General features: G+C 34.9%; 1 protein-coding gene across 1 annotated transcript; it reads right to left on the minus strand.

The window, feature by feature from the left end:
- Window positions 1–9,392: 9,392 nt before the first annotated feature.
- LOC121418433 (sphingolipid delta(4)-desaturase DES1-like) lies at window positions 9,393–14,258 on the minus strand. The gene is made up of 5 exons (XM_041612309.1): window positions 14,096–14,258; window positions 12,304–12,626; window positions 11,607–11,741; window positions 10,910–11,194; window positions 9,393–10,341 (listed from the first exon to the last, which is right to left on the minus strand). Exons 1-5 carry the CDS (start codon window positions 14,175–14,177, stop codon window positions 10,174–10,176), a joined length of 993 nt encoding a protein of 330 aa, XP_041468243.1. The 5' UTR covers window positions 14,178–14,258; the 3' UTR covers window positions 9,393–10,173.
- Window positions 14,259–15,519: the final 1,261 nt, after the last annotated feature.

Genomic DNA, 15,519 nt, shown 5'->3' on the forward strand with positions numbered 1-15,519 from the left:
ATATTGCAATCACTAATGCTATGGAGATCCTCACATTGGCAATGCGACAAACATGTGTGATGTCACTCTTGAACAACTCTCCCCATTACTTTAGTATATATTTCACTTAAATTGCCTCTTTTATTACATCTATCAGTAGAACATGTATTCTTTCTATAGGAGGGCATGTAATACATATTTTTAAAGAATACATCATGGATAAAGAGTTTGTATCACCATACGAAAAAGCAAAAAGACACATTTTCAGGGTATTTCATAGTCCATCAAAGGGAAAGTTGTTCATCAGTGACATCACACATCCTTGTCGCGTTGCCAATGGGATGATCTCCATAGCATTAGAGATTGCAATATTCAAATGCTCATAACTTTCTCATTATTTGTCCGATTTTTCTCAAACTTTCTTTGTTCTTATTCTTTGATTTTTCTGTTTCGACACAAGCCTACTTGTTCCAAAGGTTTCATTCCCCTTTAATGTATTTATCTTTTACCTTGAGTGTGTCAGTTTCATTGATAAAAATAATAAAGAGCAGCTGAAATCATAATCAACATGTGCCATGAGTCAAAATAGTATTATCAAACTTGAAAGAAAAAAATGCCTTGATTCACAATAAGCATTCGCAATTTTGTGTTATTTATTGTTAGCCACGTTCAATTTTAGTGATGTATTTTTATACGGGGGGGGGAGGGTGCCAACCTTGCCAACATTGTATATGCAGTTGCCGATAGGTGGTAGTTTTGATGGAAAAATTAATCCCTTTCATTTTTTTTTCACGGGGGGGATAATACTTGAGGTAGGTTTTGTTCATAATTTGGTTTAAAAAAATATATAAGTGCAGGTATAATTCATATTTGGCAATGCTGTTATTTTCTTAACTCAATACATATGTTCTAATATTTATGTATGTCCTGATAAAGATTAGGTGCATGTATGAATCACAAAACAACTCTTCACCATATTCTATTCAGATATGTGTAATTTTTAAGGAAAACAATGGGAGGAAACTTCATTGAATATTCATGACAACGTCATTGCTTTTGAAGACATGGTGCTTCAAGGCTTGGTAAATATGTATGCCAAGTCCATATGGTAAATGGTTACATAAGAAAAAGAAATCTCTGGTAGAAATATTCTTTGTGGAAAGCTTTGGAAATTTTCAAATTCTTAAAAATGTTAGGAAAATGTGAGTAATTATGCAGTTTTGTACTTAAGTGTCATGTATTGATTCGGTTGAAATATTTTCATTTGGTCTACCATCAGTTTATCCAGTATCCACATGGTATAATTGCCATTTCGTCCACTCACCATTTCATCTAATAACCAATTGGTCCTATAGACATGTAGTCCATGAACCATTCGGTCTAATTAGACTAAGTGTTAATTGGGAAAAAAATGAAAATAAAATGAATATTAGACTAATTGGTTATGAGATGAAATGGAAATGTACGAAGTGATGATTGGACCAAATGGTCATTAGACGAAATGTTGAACAAAATGGCATTAGACTAAATAAAGGTAGACCATGTGGTGAGTGGACAAATTGGCACCATGTCTGTACAAGGTTTGTGATTGGGCTGTTGATTCCTGAATGTCAATTGATAGGCATTGTACATGTATGTTACCACTGTTTCCTTGAACTATACTTCAGTGCACCAGGGCCCGTTGCATAAAAATGATAACCATTTGTGGTAACTTGCATGGAATCCTTGATTTTTATTGGCTGTTGATCAGCGTTACCATGGTAGTTACTACTGGATGGCAAAGTTACCATGATAGTAACTTTTATGGAACGGGGCCCAGGGGAGTGTTTCATGAAAAGAGTTGTCGGACGTTTTATCCGACAAGTCCCATTTTATCCAACAGTTACTATTGTAACAGTGTCTCTCAGCCAATCAGAATCAAGAAAAGATGTCAGATCTGACAACTTTTCAGACAAAAATGTTGATGAAACGCTCCCCAGAACTGTCTTTTGCAAACATGCATATATCCCTTATATTTACATCCTTTTGAAAATGCATGTAGTGTAAAATGTTGGTTAAAAAGTTCATATCCTTTGCGATTTTAGAGCTTTTGCCCTGAATTCACAAAGGTGGTTTTTAAACCATCGGTTGAACCCATGGTTTATGCAGATTTCCTGTATAAATTACGCTTATTTACCACTTATATTAAAAATTCCAATGTTGATGCACGCTTTTGTCACAATGCGGCAAAATGACGCTTGTTGCCATGGTACAAGTACATTATTTCATTCATGAGTCCACTGTTTGGAGAATGGACTCGTTAATTCAAAACAGGGGACTCATGAATAAATAACGTGGATAACCATGCCAACAGGTGTCCATTTAGGGCACTGAAAAAAAGGTGCGTATCAGCATTGGACATTTTTTAATCGTAATATATTCAGGAAATTTGCATAAACCATGGGTCCACCCGATGGTTTTAAAAACCACCTTTGTGAATTCGGGCCATTATGTTTCTTGGATGATTTGCAAAATTGAGTATCGAGTTTGTTCTCATAAGATTTGTCTCGGATGTAATATGTTTAATATATATTGTTGAGCTCCCGGGGATGGGAGGCTCTCAACCTATAAAATGATACCTATTTGCTGTGGCAAAGTTGCAAATTGGGGGCTGTGGAACTAAACTTGGGTCTTGAAATGGGGCTCTTTGTAACAGCACTGGAAATGTACTACTCTAGTTAAATGCATGGCTGAAAGGAATGAAAGTAAAGCAAATTTAAGTGTGGAAAGTTATGTGTGGCCTCAGAAATCGCAATGTTAGGAACTGAAAGTGCGGGCTGAAAATCCCATGTTTTGTTGCTGTTTTTATGCTGTAAGTCTAGTATCTTGCCAAAGATTATGGTAATGACCAGTACTTTTTTATGCAGACTTTTACAGTAAAAATTGAGTTTAGTACATGTATTATGAACTCTTTGATGTACTTTTTCTTTGCAAGAGAAAATTTTGTTGTCCTTACATGAACATTAAATACTTAATGTGTTTTTATTAAATATATCAAGTATAGAACTGATTTTGTAAATTGTGTGGAAAGTGTCATAAATTAATGATCATAATTTGAATGCCAGAGAATTCTGTCATTACAAGGTTGAAATTATGGTTGTACCTGGATCTTTAAAATGGACCCTAAACAAGTTATAAGATTTTTTTTTTTGGGGGGGGGTAATCCTGTACAAGTATTTAGTCACAATATCCCCAACCTAAAATATTCAGTATCGTGATTTTGCCAATTTCAATAAAATTTTCACTGTAAATGTATATATATACAGTGCGTATCAAAAAAAAGTTTACACTTTGAAAAAGCCCTGGGAATTAAAAAATATGCAATGTGTGGATGATTTTTTCACATACAATCTTGGGTTTGGGTCTCATCTATCCAATGAAAGTAAAAGTTTGGACAGAATGTTTCACTTGAGTGAGCACTGTCCATTTTTGTAAAGTTCGCAGAAATCTGTTTGCGCAGAAATGCTCGTTTTCACGCTGTGTCAAGGGGAAATGGCGAAATCAAACTTACTCTGTGAAACATTTCTCTTACATTTCCCTTGCTCTTTTAGTCAATTGAAATAAAACAGATTCATTCAAGCATTTTGTAACACTTTTGCCACCCAAATTGAAATTACAACACTTTGTAAGCACAACCTTTACCCTTTTTGTGCCAGCTGGATCTCAGGACATTACTGAATCTGAACAAAAGTTTATATCAGACATCTCCAGCATTTTGTCACTAAGTTTTTATCATTTAAAGTGGGTTTACATTTCATTTTTCATTTAATACTTGTTTCTCCACACTTTTCCCAAGCTTAAGAGTGATAAGCAAAATGAAAATCAAGCCTAAGCCATTTCATGTAAATCACAACTCAATGTAAAGCAAATATCGTCACAATGGCTTCGGTGTGTGGGGAGTGGGGTGGGGCGCAATGCACTCTTCGAAGTGTTTGGTCAATGAAACAAGTTAAAAAAAGATAAAAGGATATCTTCAAATCCATTTTAATAGCTAAATTCCACATGTTCTTCGTGATTAAAGTCTACTTTTATTCGCATAGCTATTTTTTTTTTTTTTTTTTCAGGATTTTCTGCATTTATTGAAATAATATACATAACAAATTAACAATGCTTGAAACATAATCATAATATAGCATAAAGTACATAACCAAGTGAGAATCTTATATGTAGTGACTGAAGACATGAATACATTAAAAAAATATATATATATAATGAGTAAAATGCAGAGGCAAACTATATAAGCAAATACATGCTTGAAGCATAGCAGCCAAAGTTCAAAGTTCTGCGCAAATCATTCTTCACAAACTTTTCAAAAGTAAGTGGTGCTCACTCAAGCGGAAATATTTTTCGACATTTTAAGTGTCATTTGCTTAAATGGATCTGTACCAAGGTGTAAATGTGGAAAAATCTTCAACAAGTCACTTATATATAATTTTACAGGATATTTTCTAAGTGTAAACTTTTTTTTGATATGCACTGTATATATATATATATATATATCTCCTGGCTGTGAAAAATGCTCTTTTGGCGTGCTTGTGTGAACAAGCCTGGTGTCCATCACATAATGACTGTGCCCCCCAGACGTTCGTTCAAGGGGGTCAGCTTATAACAGTAGATCTCTGTGTACTACTGTATCTAACAATCCCTCTTGAAAAAGTCTTGCCAAAGGCTTGGTCCCTCTGCACTTACGGATGCAGAGAGGATGTAAAATGGAACAGAATCTTGCCATCCATTGGAAAATGTAATGTTTCCGTTGTGTACTCTTTGCATAAGCGTTTCATGCCCTATATATCCATTGAGCATCTGTCCACTGTGATTTCATCGTTTGCCCATTTTGTCCATTTTCTGGAGCGAATTGAGCCACCCCGAAATTTTACTTGTCTGCTGTATCCGTTATGAGTACTTTTTGTGTCCGTTGGCCAGTTGGACCAAGCCTTAAAATATTGAATAAGCTTGGGTATTGTCAGGAATATAGAGCTAAAAATATGGCTTTTTGATTTGTTTTTATAACAAGTTGAGCTAAAACTTGTATTGATTGTTCAATTGTTGCGTGAGTTGAGGATGGGAAAAAACATACATGAAAAACTTGCAGGAAAGAACAGATGTTAAAAGGGCAGAACAAGTGTCAGAGGAAAACAGTTAATATGAATTTTGCATTCTGATAAAATATCACAAATATTTACTTGCACCAAAAATGTAAATCTTGGTTTGGCTCCCTGCGGAATACCTACAATCATCTTTTCTGTCACTTGAATGGAAGATAGGGAAAGATTTCTATTCATGCATAACTATGAAGAAAATTCATCATTACAGATTCCACAAAAAGTAAAAAACTGAGTGTTAATTACATCAGCTGACCATTTTGCATACTTGTATTTCTTTTTGCAGAATACATTTAATTTCTTTATCTTCATTCCATTTGATGGGGGGGGTGCTTTTTGTCTCACCTGCATAGCAGAGTGAGACTATAGGCGCCGCTTTTCCGACGGCGGCGGCGTCAACATCAAATCTTAACCTGAGGTTAAGTTTTTGAAATGACATCATAACTTAGAAAGTATATGGACCTAGTTCCTGAAACTTGGCCATAAGGTTAATCAAGTATTACTGAACATCCTATTAAGAGTTTCATGTCACATGACCAAGGTCAAAAGTCATTTAGGGTCAATGAACTTAGACCATGTTGGGGGAATCAACATCAAAATCTTAACCTGAGGATAAGTTTTTGAAATGTCATCATAACTTAGAAAATATATGGACCTAGTTCATTAGACTTAGACATTAGGTTAATCAAGTATCACCAAACATCCTGCATGAGTTTCATGTCACATGACCAAGGTCAAAGGTCATTTAGGGTCAATGAACTTTGGCCGATTGGGGGTATCTGTTGAATTACAATCAGTTTTTGGATCTGATTCATGAAACTTGGACATAATAGTAATCAAGTATCACTGAACATCCTGTGCAAGTTTCAGGTCACATGATCAAGGTCAAAGGTCATTTAGGGTCAATGAACTTTGGCCGAATTGGGGGTATTTGTTGAATTACCATCATAACTTTAAAAGTATGTTGGTCTAGTTCATAAAACTTGGACATAAGAGTAATCAAGTATCACTGAACATCCTGTGCGCATTTTAGGTCACACGACCAAGATCAAAGGTCAATGAACTTTGGCCATAATGGGGGTATCTGTTGAATTACCATCATAACTTCGCAAGTTTATTGATCTGACTTTTGAAACTTGGACATAAGAGTAATCAAGTAACGCTGAATATCCTGTGCAAGTTTCAGGTCACATGATCAAGGTCAAAGGTCATGTGAGGTCAATGAACTTCGGCCACATTGGGGGTATTTGTTGAATTACCATGTAAGTGTATTGGTCTAGTTCATATAAGGTGGAAATAAGAGTAACCAAGTATCATGCACTGAACATCTTGTGCGAGTCATAGTAGTTTTCAAAGTCAGCACTGCTGCTATGTTGAATCGCGTGATGCAGGTGAGACGGCCGGAGGCATTCCACTTGTTTAATTGGATGTCATTTATTGATGTCAACTTAATATTGGGATGCACTATCTTTTCAAGTCTGCAAGTTGGCAACAGAAATAAGCAAATAACTATTGCATAAGCCAGCCTTATTTTCATCTAAAATTTTCTTTTTCTGGGGGTTGTTTCTTGTCATGTCATATTAAAGCAATTTAAAATCAAGAAGCAAATTCAATTCATCAAAAGCTTTTTAATCCTTGCTATAAAATTATTTCAGGTACGTTTACACCCACTCTATAACAAAAAATACCTATATACTACAGAGCTGCCAATGAGTAGGATTTCATTCTATTTACTAGGATTTTTAAGGGGAAAGTGACGATAAATCCGATTTACCCCCAGAAATGGGATTTTGAAACTGGTAAGGATGATTTTGGTTTGTTTTTCAAAATTTTGAATGAAAATTTTATTTAGGCATGAAAAAAAGGATAAAAAGAGATAAAGGATAAGTTTGGCAGATCCGAAATTATGAGATGGTCAAAATATGTGATAGTTGGTGCATGAACACCCATCTGAACCAGAATTAAATTTCCCAGTTTTGTGTAAGCAGATTTAGCAAATACAGAAACTTATATTAAAGTTCTGTCCACAACAATTTAACATATATTCTCAATGAACCAAGTTGTGATACAAATTGATACACAATTTATATTGAAGCTCAATATGATACACAGTAATATAATTTTTCATGTATTTGTTTTTTTTTCTGTCATGCCAAAACTGCAGGAATTGACATAATCTCTTAACATTTGCCTCACAAGTTTTCAAATTTGAAAAAAAAAAGTATCATAAAATGGGATGAAACTGATAAACTGGCCTCTTCATGGAGAAGTTACACTGAAATAATTTGTTTTAAAAAAACATAAAAATTTTAGAAAAATTTTGAAGATTTGATGAAAACGTGTCAATTAATTTGTGGTCTCAAATATATGAGCAATTCCAGACTAATACAACTTTTTTAAATTGAAAATGATTTAAGATATTTTTTTACACGAGGCATGAAATGAATATTGCTAATGATATATTCTATGCACAAATGAAATAAGTTTTTGTTTCAGAAGATGGTATTGTTAAATTGATTTCACACTTCATTATGGAGGAGCTCGTCTGACGTCACAAAATCAAAAGTCAAATACAGCATAACTTTTTTATTCTTTGACAGATATTCAAACCTTCAATAGTTTTCTCTAGTTTTTCTGTTTTTATCAAACCAACTTTAAGTCAGGGGGATAATTCTCCTTTCAATTCAAAAGCAAACATTAAATGCTGCAGATTTTCCAACCCTTTTGGTGAAAAGTGTGGAAGATTGTTATGGAAGAGGATCCCCATCCCCTCACAATTTTTTTCATAAGAATGAATGGAAAATAACATGTTTGACAGAATCTACATCTCAAGGATGAGAGACCAACCTAGGTCCCATAACACAAAGGTTATCGACTAATTGTATGCTTGATTCTTCACGATTGATTGTACATTGTAGGAAATGCAATCAATCATGGAAAAATGTTCCGCGATCACTGCTAAGCTTTGTGTTATGGGCCCCTGGACATTAAAAATAAAAACAAGATTATATAAAAGCCTTGATTTATTAAGAAGACTTGACGATTCATATTTATTCATGTTTAATTGTGCCAGCTCTCCTGTTAATATTCTCTCAGAACTGAATAACATTCATGTCTGGCTGTAGCATGATTCATATTCACAATATGATGGAATTATGAAAAGAAAAAAGTAAATCAAGTAGTCAATAAATATGCATACTGAAACATGACAAACTACAATTCATTAATAAAATGTAGCAACATAGTAAAATTAAAATGTATAGACTACAATACAAGTATTTCCATTGGGCTTTTGTCAAGAATTTTCCATAACCCCCTCCTTTAAACACCAAACACACAAGATCATCAAACATGTAGTTAAAGATATAAATGATTTTCAGTGCCTTTAAACTTTATGAAAATCCAATTCACCCCACCCCCCCCCCCCCCCCCCCCCCCCCCGCAGAAGATGGTGTCAATAGGCACAATGTGAAAGACAAAGAAAGTACACAAAGAAAATGTACAAAAGGAAAAACTAAAAAGCTAATTAATCATTTGAGAAGATTCATGACGCCTCAAAATTCCTGCTTATTTACCTTTCTGGGGAGCATTTCATTAAAAGAACTGCCAGTGATTTTCACAGCCTAATTCACCTTCAGCCAATCACATGCAAGAACTTTGTGGTAGCTAGTAATATCTATTGGTGTAAATCATTGACCTAACTTTCCATGAAATGCTCCCAGGGTCTCAAGCCTCTAGTTTAAACCTATTATGAAAATGCACCAGACTTTGAATTATGCAATAACAATACTATTCATGAGCACAGTTCTTAACCTGAGCAATTAGAGCCATCTCGTATTCCACACATTAGAGAGCACAATTCCCCATTCTATGGGGAAAATTCCATCTTCTCATTGAAAAAAATATATACTCGTCTCAAACAATGAATATGAGAACTCCCAACATCTTGATTTAAATTGATCTTGATCTTAATTATACATATATTTTTCATGTTAACTGATCATACTTTACCTCACTCAAATGCGAGGTCCTTTTTATTTTGGGGGGGTGTCTGAAAAGTAGTACTGTTTCAACAATACATCCATATACATGTACAATGATGACCACACAGTAAAAAGGACAATGAAATGAGGTTTGTATTCACTTGATCTACAAGTAATTGGTTTTTACTTCTCTGATTAATAAAAAAAGAGATAGTTGCCCTAAATTAATGTTTAAAATGAGGAAAATACAAAATGAAATAAGATCCTAACCCAAGACTATTCACACTGCTTTCACAATGCATTTTAAAGCTTAAAATCTATAAAGAATACAAAACCAGATAATTCAAGTTTTATAGAAAATTTGACATCAGACACAGATTCTGCAAAAGCTGACCTCCCATAAATCTAAATATCACCTTATTCTAAACATTACTTCAGACTAGATTATGAAAACATGCCTTATTTACGTGTTCTTAGACAAATTTTGGCCAAAGTTGAACAATTCGTTTGGACCCAAGAGAATTTACATGTACATGTAGAGTCACCTCTATTCACTTTCTACTTACATGTAGTCAATGTAAATAATCTACAATACTCAGTTTCATGAACTGTTTAAATAATTGAGAGTGCAAAGAGAGTTGTATGGTTTCACGAACTATCCCGTTGTTTTTTTCTTCTTCATGTCAACATCAGTATTTTTGCAAATAAATATTCCAAACTTATCGAGCACTGCAAGAAACTTGTGATCAAATCGCAAATCTAGCATAATGCCCGGATTCATGCATAAGTAAACAGATCAACTACAAATTCGCATTTTCAATCAAAGCACTTTTGCTTGAGTTTGGGAATTATGCTTGATTTGGGATGGAGGCTTCTTGAAGTGCCTCAATATGCTCATTTATGAATTAAAGAGTTTATTGGATTGGATTTAAAGGAATCATACACTTGATTCAGCACCCGACTTGATCAACCCTGATCATTCTATATACAAAATTATCTATGAATTATGTAGAAATCTAGCGATACAATTGCAGAAAGACACACCCAACAAACAATCACAAACAGGTACATCAATGAGGCATATCCCAGGGGTCAATGGACCTGGGGTCAATCGAGTTGGGTCGCTTCACGCGAGCATACGGTCCGATCTTGGGGCTCATGACAAAGTCCCAAACGACTTTTGCAAAGGATTCGTGAGTTGGAAGAGGATCGTAGTACTCTGGGGCGATCTTTCTGATCTGTGTACACATGGAGAGAAAAGACATTAAAAAAACTTTTATTGTTAATATCGAAACATGTTTCCTCAAACAAATAGTACAATCCAAATTCACTCTTAATCCACTATCATTTGCCAAGCGAGATAGATTAAATAGTAAAGACATTGGTGTAAACACAACTTCAATTATTTTAACTTTAATGAACTTGCCCTTTTTGGGGGGCACTGCTATTACAAGGTGAACATGCTCATACACAAAAGCACTTGGAAATGGTAGTTTTCATGTGAAAATGTACAATGATGCAATCATACAATCAAACTTGCCAAAATCAGAGGAAAGGGTATACTCTTCAACCCTATCATGAAATATTTCAGGTATTATTTTGGGTAGGAAAACAAGCCAATAGACTTGTTCAGGGTACTCTGAGATCCAAAGACATTTATTTGATTAAGGACCATTTTGAATGTCCATGAAAAGGCACGAGCACTATCCATCTTGTGTTGAGAATGCCCCCACTGCATTGATGCAAATCTGTCTGTACAGACAAATGGAAGCAACAGTGCAATTCAAGGAGTGTAAGTAAACTCACCAGAGGAAGTTTGTAACCAGGGATGTTTGGGAAGTCATGGTGCTCCATATGGTATCCTACATTGAAGGCAATGTAATTGAAAGGCCCGTAGTACGAGTATGTCTCGTGTCCTTCCTCGTAGAGGTAATGCTCCGAGATGAAGTGACCAGCTAGAGGATGAAGTCCCATGGTCAAGATGGACCCCAGGATGAGATAGATGTAAGCCTTCAGGCTGAAGAAGTAGATGATGGCTGCATTGAAGACCAGCTGGACTATCAGGTTGATGACCTCAAGCTTGCTGGGGACCTAGCAAAATATTCAATAGAACATAATATATTAATTAAACACAGAATACAACTTAACTGTACATAGTAAAATGCACTCAATAATATTACCTGTTGATTGCATACTCCACAACCACAATAATTATTTTTACGTGTATCAACGTCTTTCAGTGAATGTATTTGGGTCTATTTACCCAACTCATCACTTTTAACTGGTTTTAGGTTATTTGAACATAACATCAACATAATATGCCAAATATGCTCAAAGACTTGATAAAACAATCCAACATTACCAAAAATCATATTTTCAACTGATATGGATAGATTTTTGCTTTTAGTTTCTTCTTTTGTAAGTGTCTTCAGAGCTCTGATGGTGTAGCACTCAGAGAAGTGAATGCCCTCTATTCTGTGTGTTATTTGTATGATATAATTACCTTAGGTCTCTTGATAAATGGTCTAAAGGCATAGAAAGCTGGTTGTAGGAGCATCCAGATAGCTTTAGTGAATGGCTTTCGGAAGAGAATACCTTCCCATTCTGATGGAATATCGGGATCCAAAGTGTCTTCACCCTATACAAAAACAATAATAAACCATCAATTGAATGGTGAATATAATATCTAAATACTGAAACAATAAGGTTTGTCTATACACACCACAAATGGAGCAATAATTGATTACCCTCCTAAACTCCATCCAAGAGAGAGAGAAAAAAAAACGTGTATAAACAAAGAAACAGACTGACAACATATCTACAAAATATAAAAGAATACTTGGATGTACCAGATTCACACTTGAGGTATAGGAAATATTTTTCTTCAGGAAAACTCTGCCTCCTTCAGGGTTGAAGATTCGTGCAGAAGAATATTCAAACAATCTATACAAGAACATTGTATTCCAAATTTCTTTTTGTCATGGAGGGGGGTGTCCGATTTGGCCATCTGCTACTTTCAGCAGTTCAAGAGAGAGTAAAAAAGTAAATACCCATCTTATAGAACTTGTATCATTACCTTTCATGAATGTCGAATTTGTATTAATGCTGCTGGGCCTCGAAGGATAATGTGTATGAAGTACCAATAGAGTCATCCTGCTAAAAGAATTTTTTTTTAATTTAATAATTCAACAAATCTTTACCTGATACTTATGATGATCCTGGTGGTATCTTTTGAAAGAAATCGAAACAGGTACTCCAATCACCAGATTACCAATGAATCCTATTATCCTGTTCCACATTGGTCTTGCATGCCCATAGGCCAAGTTATGACCAACCTCGTGAAGTGCTAGGGTCATGGAATGATTGACCACCCCTCCAAAGCAGTAGCCTACGATGACAATGGTCATCCACGATTCGTTGCGGAGGAGGTAAGATGTGATTACTTGAACCAGGACCATGGCAAGCATGATGTTCGCAATGTTAGTGTCATAACCCATAAGCCTCTTGATCTCGGGATATTTTTCTGAAAGAGAAATTTTATACAATGAATAATTATAATAAATCAATAATACTAGCATCATCTAAGCTATGAATCATCATCTAATTCATTCTTGAGCTCATCATCCATCAATCTTCCGAGTCAAAAAACAAATACACTGTTGGAATCTTGGTTGGGAGTCTTTCTGGCTATATGGTAGTGGATCATATTACTGAACACTTTTCATGAATTCAATCATATCAAACACATCATTTTCATAAAATTCACAAAACTTTCACCATAAATACACAATTACCTACAAAATATAAATACCGGTATGGAAAAATTTTGCTGATCGTTTTTCTATTTTTACAATATTTTGGAATATTTTGAAATATTTTGGTCACTCGAAAAAGGTATCATATACTGAACATGTATTTTCTATGGGAAAATTTGAGAATACAACAAGATCATTTCCATATTTCCATATTTTATTATTTTTCGAATACTATGACTTTGAAAATGTGTTTTTGACTATTTTTTATCATCTTTCTAAATTCTATTCAAGTTCTGTTTGGACGGATGTTGCAAAGTTTTGAACGTACAAACAATGCTGCGTACAAAATCATTTTCTGACATGTACAATGCGCGTGTTCAATACCACGCTGGTCGGTAATACAATCACCAACTATACTATCATTGGCATTGATCATGAAAAATCTATAGGAATTAGGATTGAGCATTAGAATGATTTCTAATACCCTTCCCCCACTGCTCCACAATATAAGCCAAAGCCCAAAGCAAAACTGTCCAAAAAATATGTCACTGTGCTGTGCAATGCTTGTTTCAGCTGTCAGCCAAAATTGGAAGAATTCTCCAAAATTAATTTGATTATTTAATATTTATAAAAAGACATGCAACATATAACCACAAACGGTACTCTGCAATACAACATTCAACAAGATTTTTAAAATCTGCACAAAAATTGTGACAATTTCACACAGTGTGACTAACGGCTTCAAAAATGACAAAAGATAAGTACAAAATGCACCCTTTCAAAGCTGGGCCTTTCTCGTCAAAAAATCCCTGCACTGTGTGTGTGATGGTAGACACGAGTTTTACTAAAACTAAAGTAAAACAAATCATCATCTTGTGACTTGTTAAACAAGATGAGGAACTTCACTTGTTTGTGCTATTGTGTGATCGATTGTGAACAAAAAATCTTGGACTTGGGGCCTGCTAAGATATGACTATTTTCGTCTGACTTGTGGGTGAATTTGGTGCCAGACTATTTCTTTTTCTATTTGCTAACTTAGACTAAAATTAACAGTAAACTTTTATCAGTTACCGAGTTAGTGTAGTGTAACTAGATCTAAGTTAATGAATCCGACGTTACTCAGCCTGCGTAGAAAGCAATACGTGGGACTGGAACAAGCAGGATCAAGTCCCGCTCAACTCCACTTCAGCTCAATCCCGACAATTTAAAGGATCAAAATATAATTTCCAATACTTACTCAGCATTTCTTTCCTTCTTGTGAAATGTGGTTCATCGGTATAAACCCATGCAAAATCTGATCTTGACACAGATCCCCCCATTTTGAGCAAAATTGCAACGTCTTCTCGATCTCCACAAGAACCACACCTTCGATACGATAGTGATTTTCGATAGCAACAAATAAGGCTATTGAGCGCGTTCTACTGCACAATTAGGGATATTTATTTCATGCATTTCAAATATATAATTCTTATGATGATAGAATTAATTCAAATTATTGTTCGAAGAATATTATTTGCCAATTATTTTACACTGAATCATTATTTTTTAAGATTATGAGCATTATATCTTTTAGTAATTTATAGTTTGATTTTGTGGACCCTATAATTTAAGTAGACTCGTCCATCGGGTATTGCGTAAAATCGTAAAATCAACTGTTACATCATTATCCTGTCATGGAAAGATACTAAAGGCACTGCGTACACATGCATACATGCACGTAAACCCTCATGAAAAATAGGTGACAATTTCAAAGCGAGATGGGGTCGGGGCGTAGATAGCTCTCTATATTGTTTTTTTTGTGTGTGTGTGTGTACAATCAAGACAGTAAAATGAAATAAAACATAAAAATATTCGATGAAGTTTTGTCATGGAATTTGGTCACAAGCGTAAATCGGGGGCAGGAGCAGGAGGTTGTGTAAACATGACAAACATCTCAAAATTTTCAAGAATGAAATTATATCTATGTGTAGATATTTAAATATTGGCCCAATTTTGCAGCGGGATTTTGCCTTATAGTGAAAAATCAATATTTTTTCAAGTTAAGTCCCAAGTTTAGTGCAAATGTGGGCTTAAAATTTGGCAGAAATGATGATTGAACATTTAGATCCTACTATTTTCTTTGACATATTCTTTTTGATCATGAAATAACGTTTGAATTTGTGTGCTGTACGTAAGAAATCACTGCGAATTCAACAAGCGAGGGACAAAAATATACCGGAATGTAAAAGATATATGCGTATATGCAATCCCACATTTTGTAGCAAAACCCCTTTTACCAAAGAAAAAAGCCCCTTTGAAAACATTTTCAAAATGCCCTTTCGAACTGGGCCCGTTTTATGAGTAAACGACCAGTGGCCTTTTGCATTCTTGTAATTGCCCATTCTCATATCAGATAAATCGATTTTTAAACTGCTCTTTTCATGCATGCCCGTTCAGTCTGATTTATCGTTCAGTTTCTTTCTGCAAGCATTTGTCCCTATCAAAACGTGTTTATTTATTTACCTTTTTTCATAATGAATTTCTCTTCTGCGCAGTATACGTGTGCCCCTTTTCAACTCTGATCAATTGCCCTAGCTGTGCCCCATTTAAACATGCCCTCGCTTGCCCCGATTCTTTACTAGTTTGTTTAAAAAATTCAGACTATATTGATATAAGGTGTAG

This window comes from Lytechinus variegatus, chromosome 7 (assembly GCF_018143015.1).
Source record: "Lytechinus variegatus isolate NC3 chromosome 7, Lvar_3.0, whole genome shotgun sequence".
NCBI lineage: Eukaryota > Metazoa > Echinodermata > Echinoidea > Temnopleuroida > Toxopneustidae > Lytechinus > Lytechinus variegatus.

Excerpts from the sequence above, each read along its gene's own strand:
- LOC121418433 (XM_041612309.1), bottom strand. The coding sequence starts at position 14,177 with ATGGGGGGATCTGTGTCAAGATCAGATTTTGCATGGGTTTATACCGAT. Across the intron at positions 12,627-14,095 it reads AAGAAGGAAAGAAATGCTGA|AAAAATATCCCGAGATCAAG; the intron begins GTAAGTATTGGA and ends TTTCTCTTTCAG. Across the intron at positions 10,342-10,909 it reads CTGGTTACAAACTTCCTCTG|ATCAGAAAGATCGCCCCAGA; the intron begins GTGAGTTTACTT and ends ATGTGTACACAG.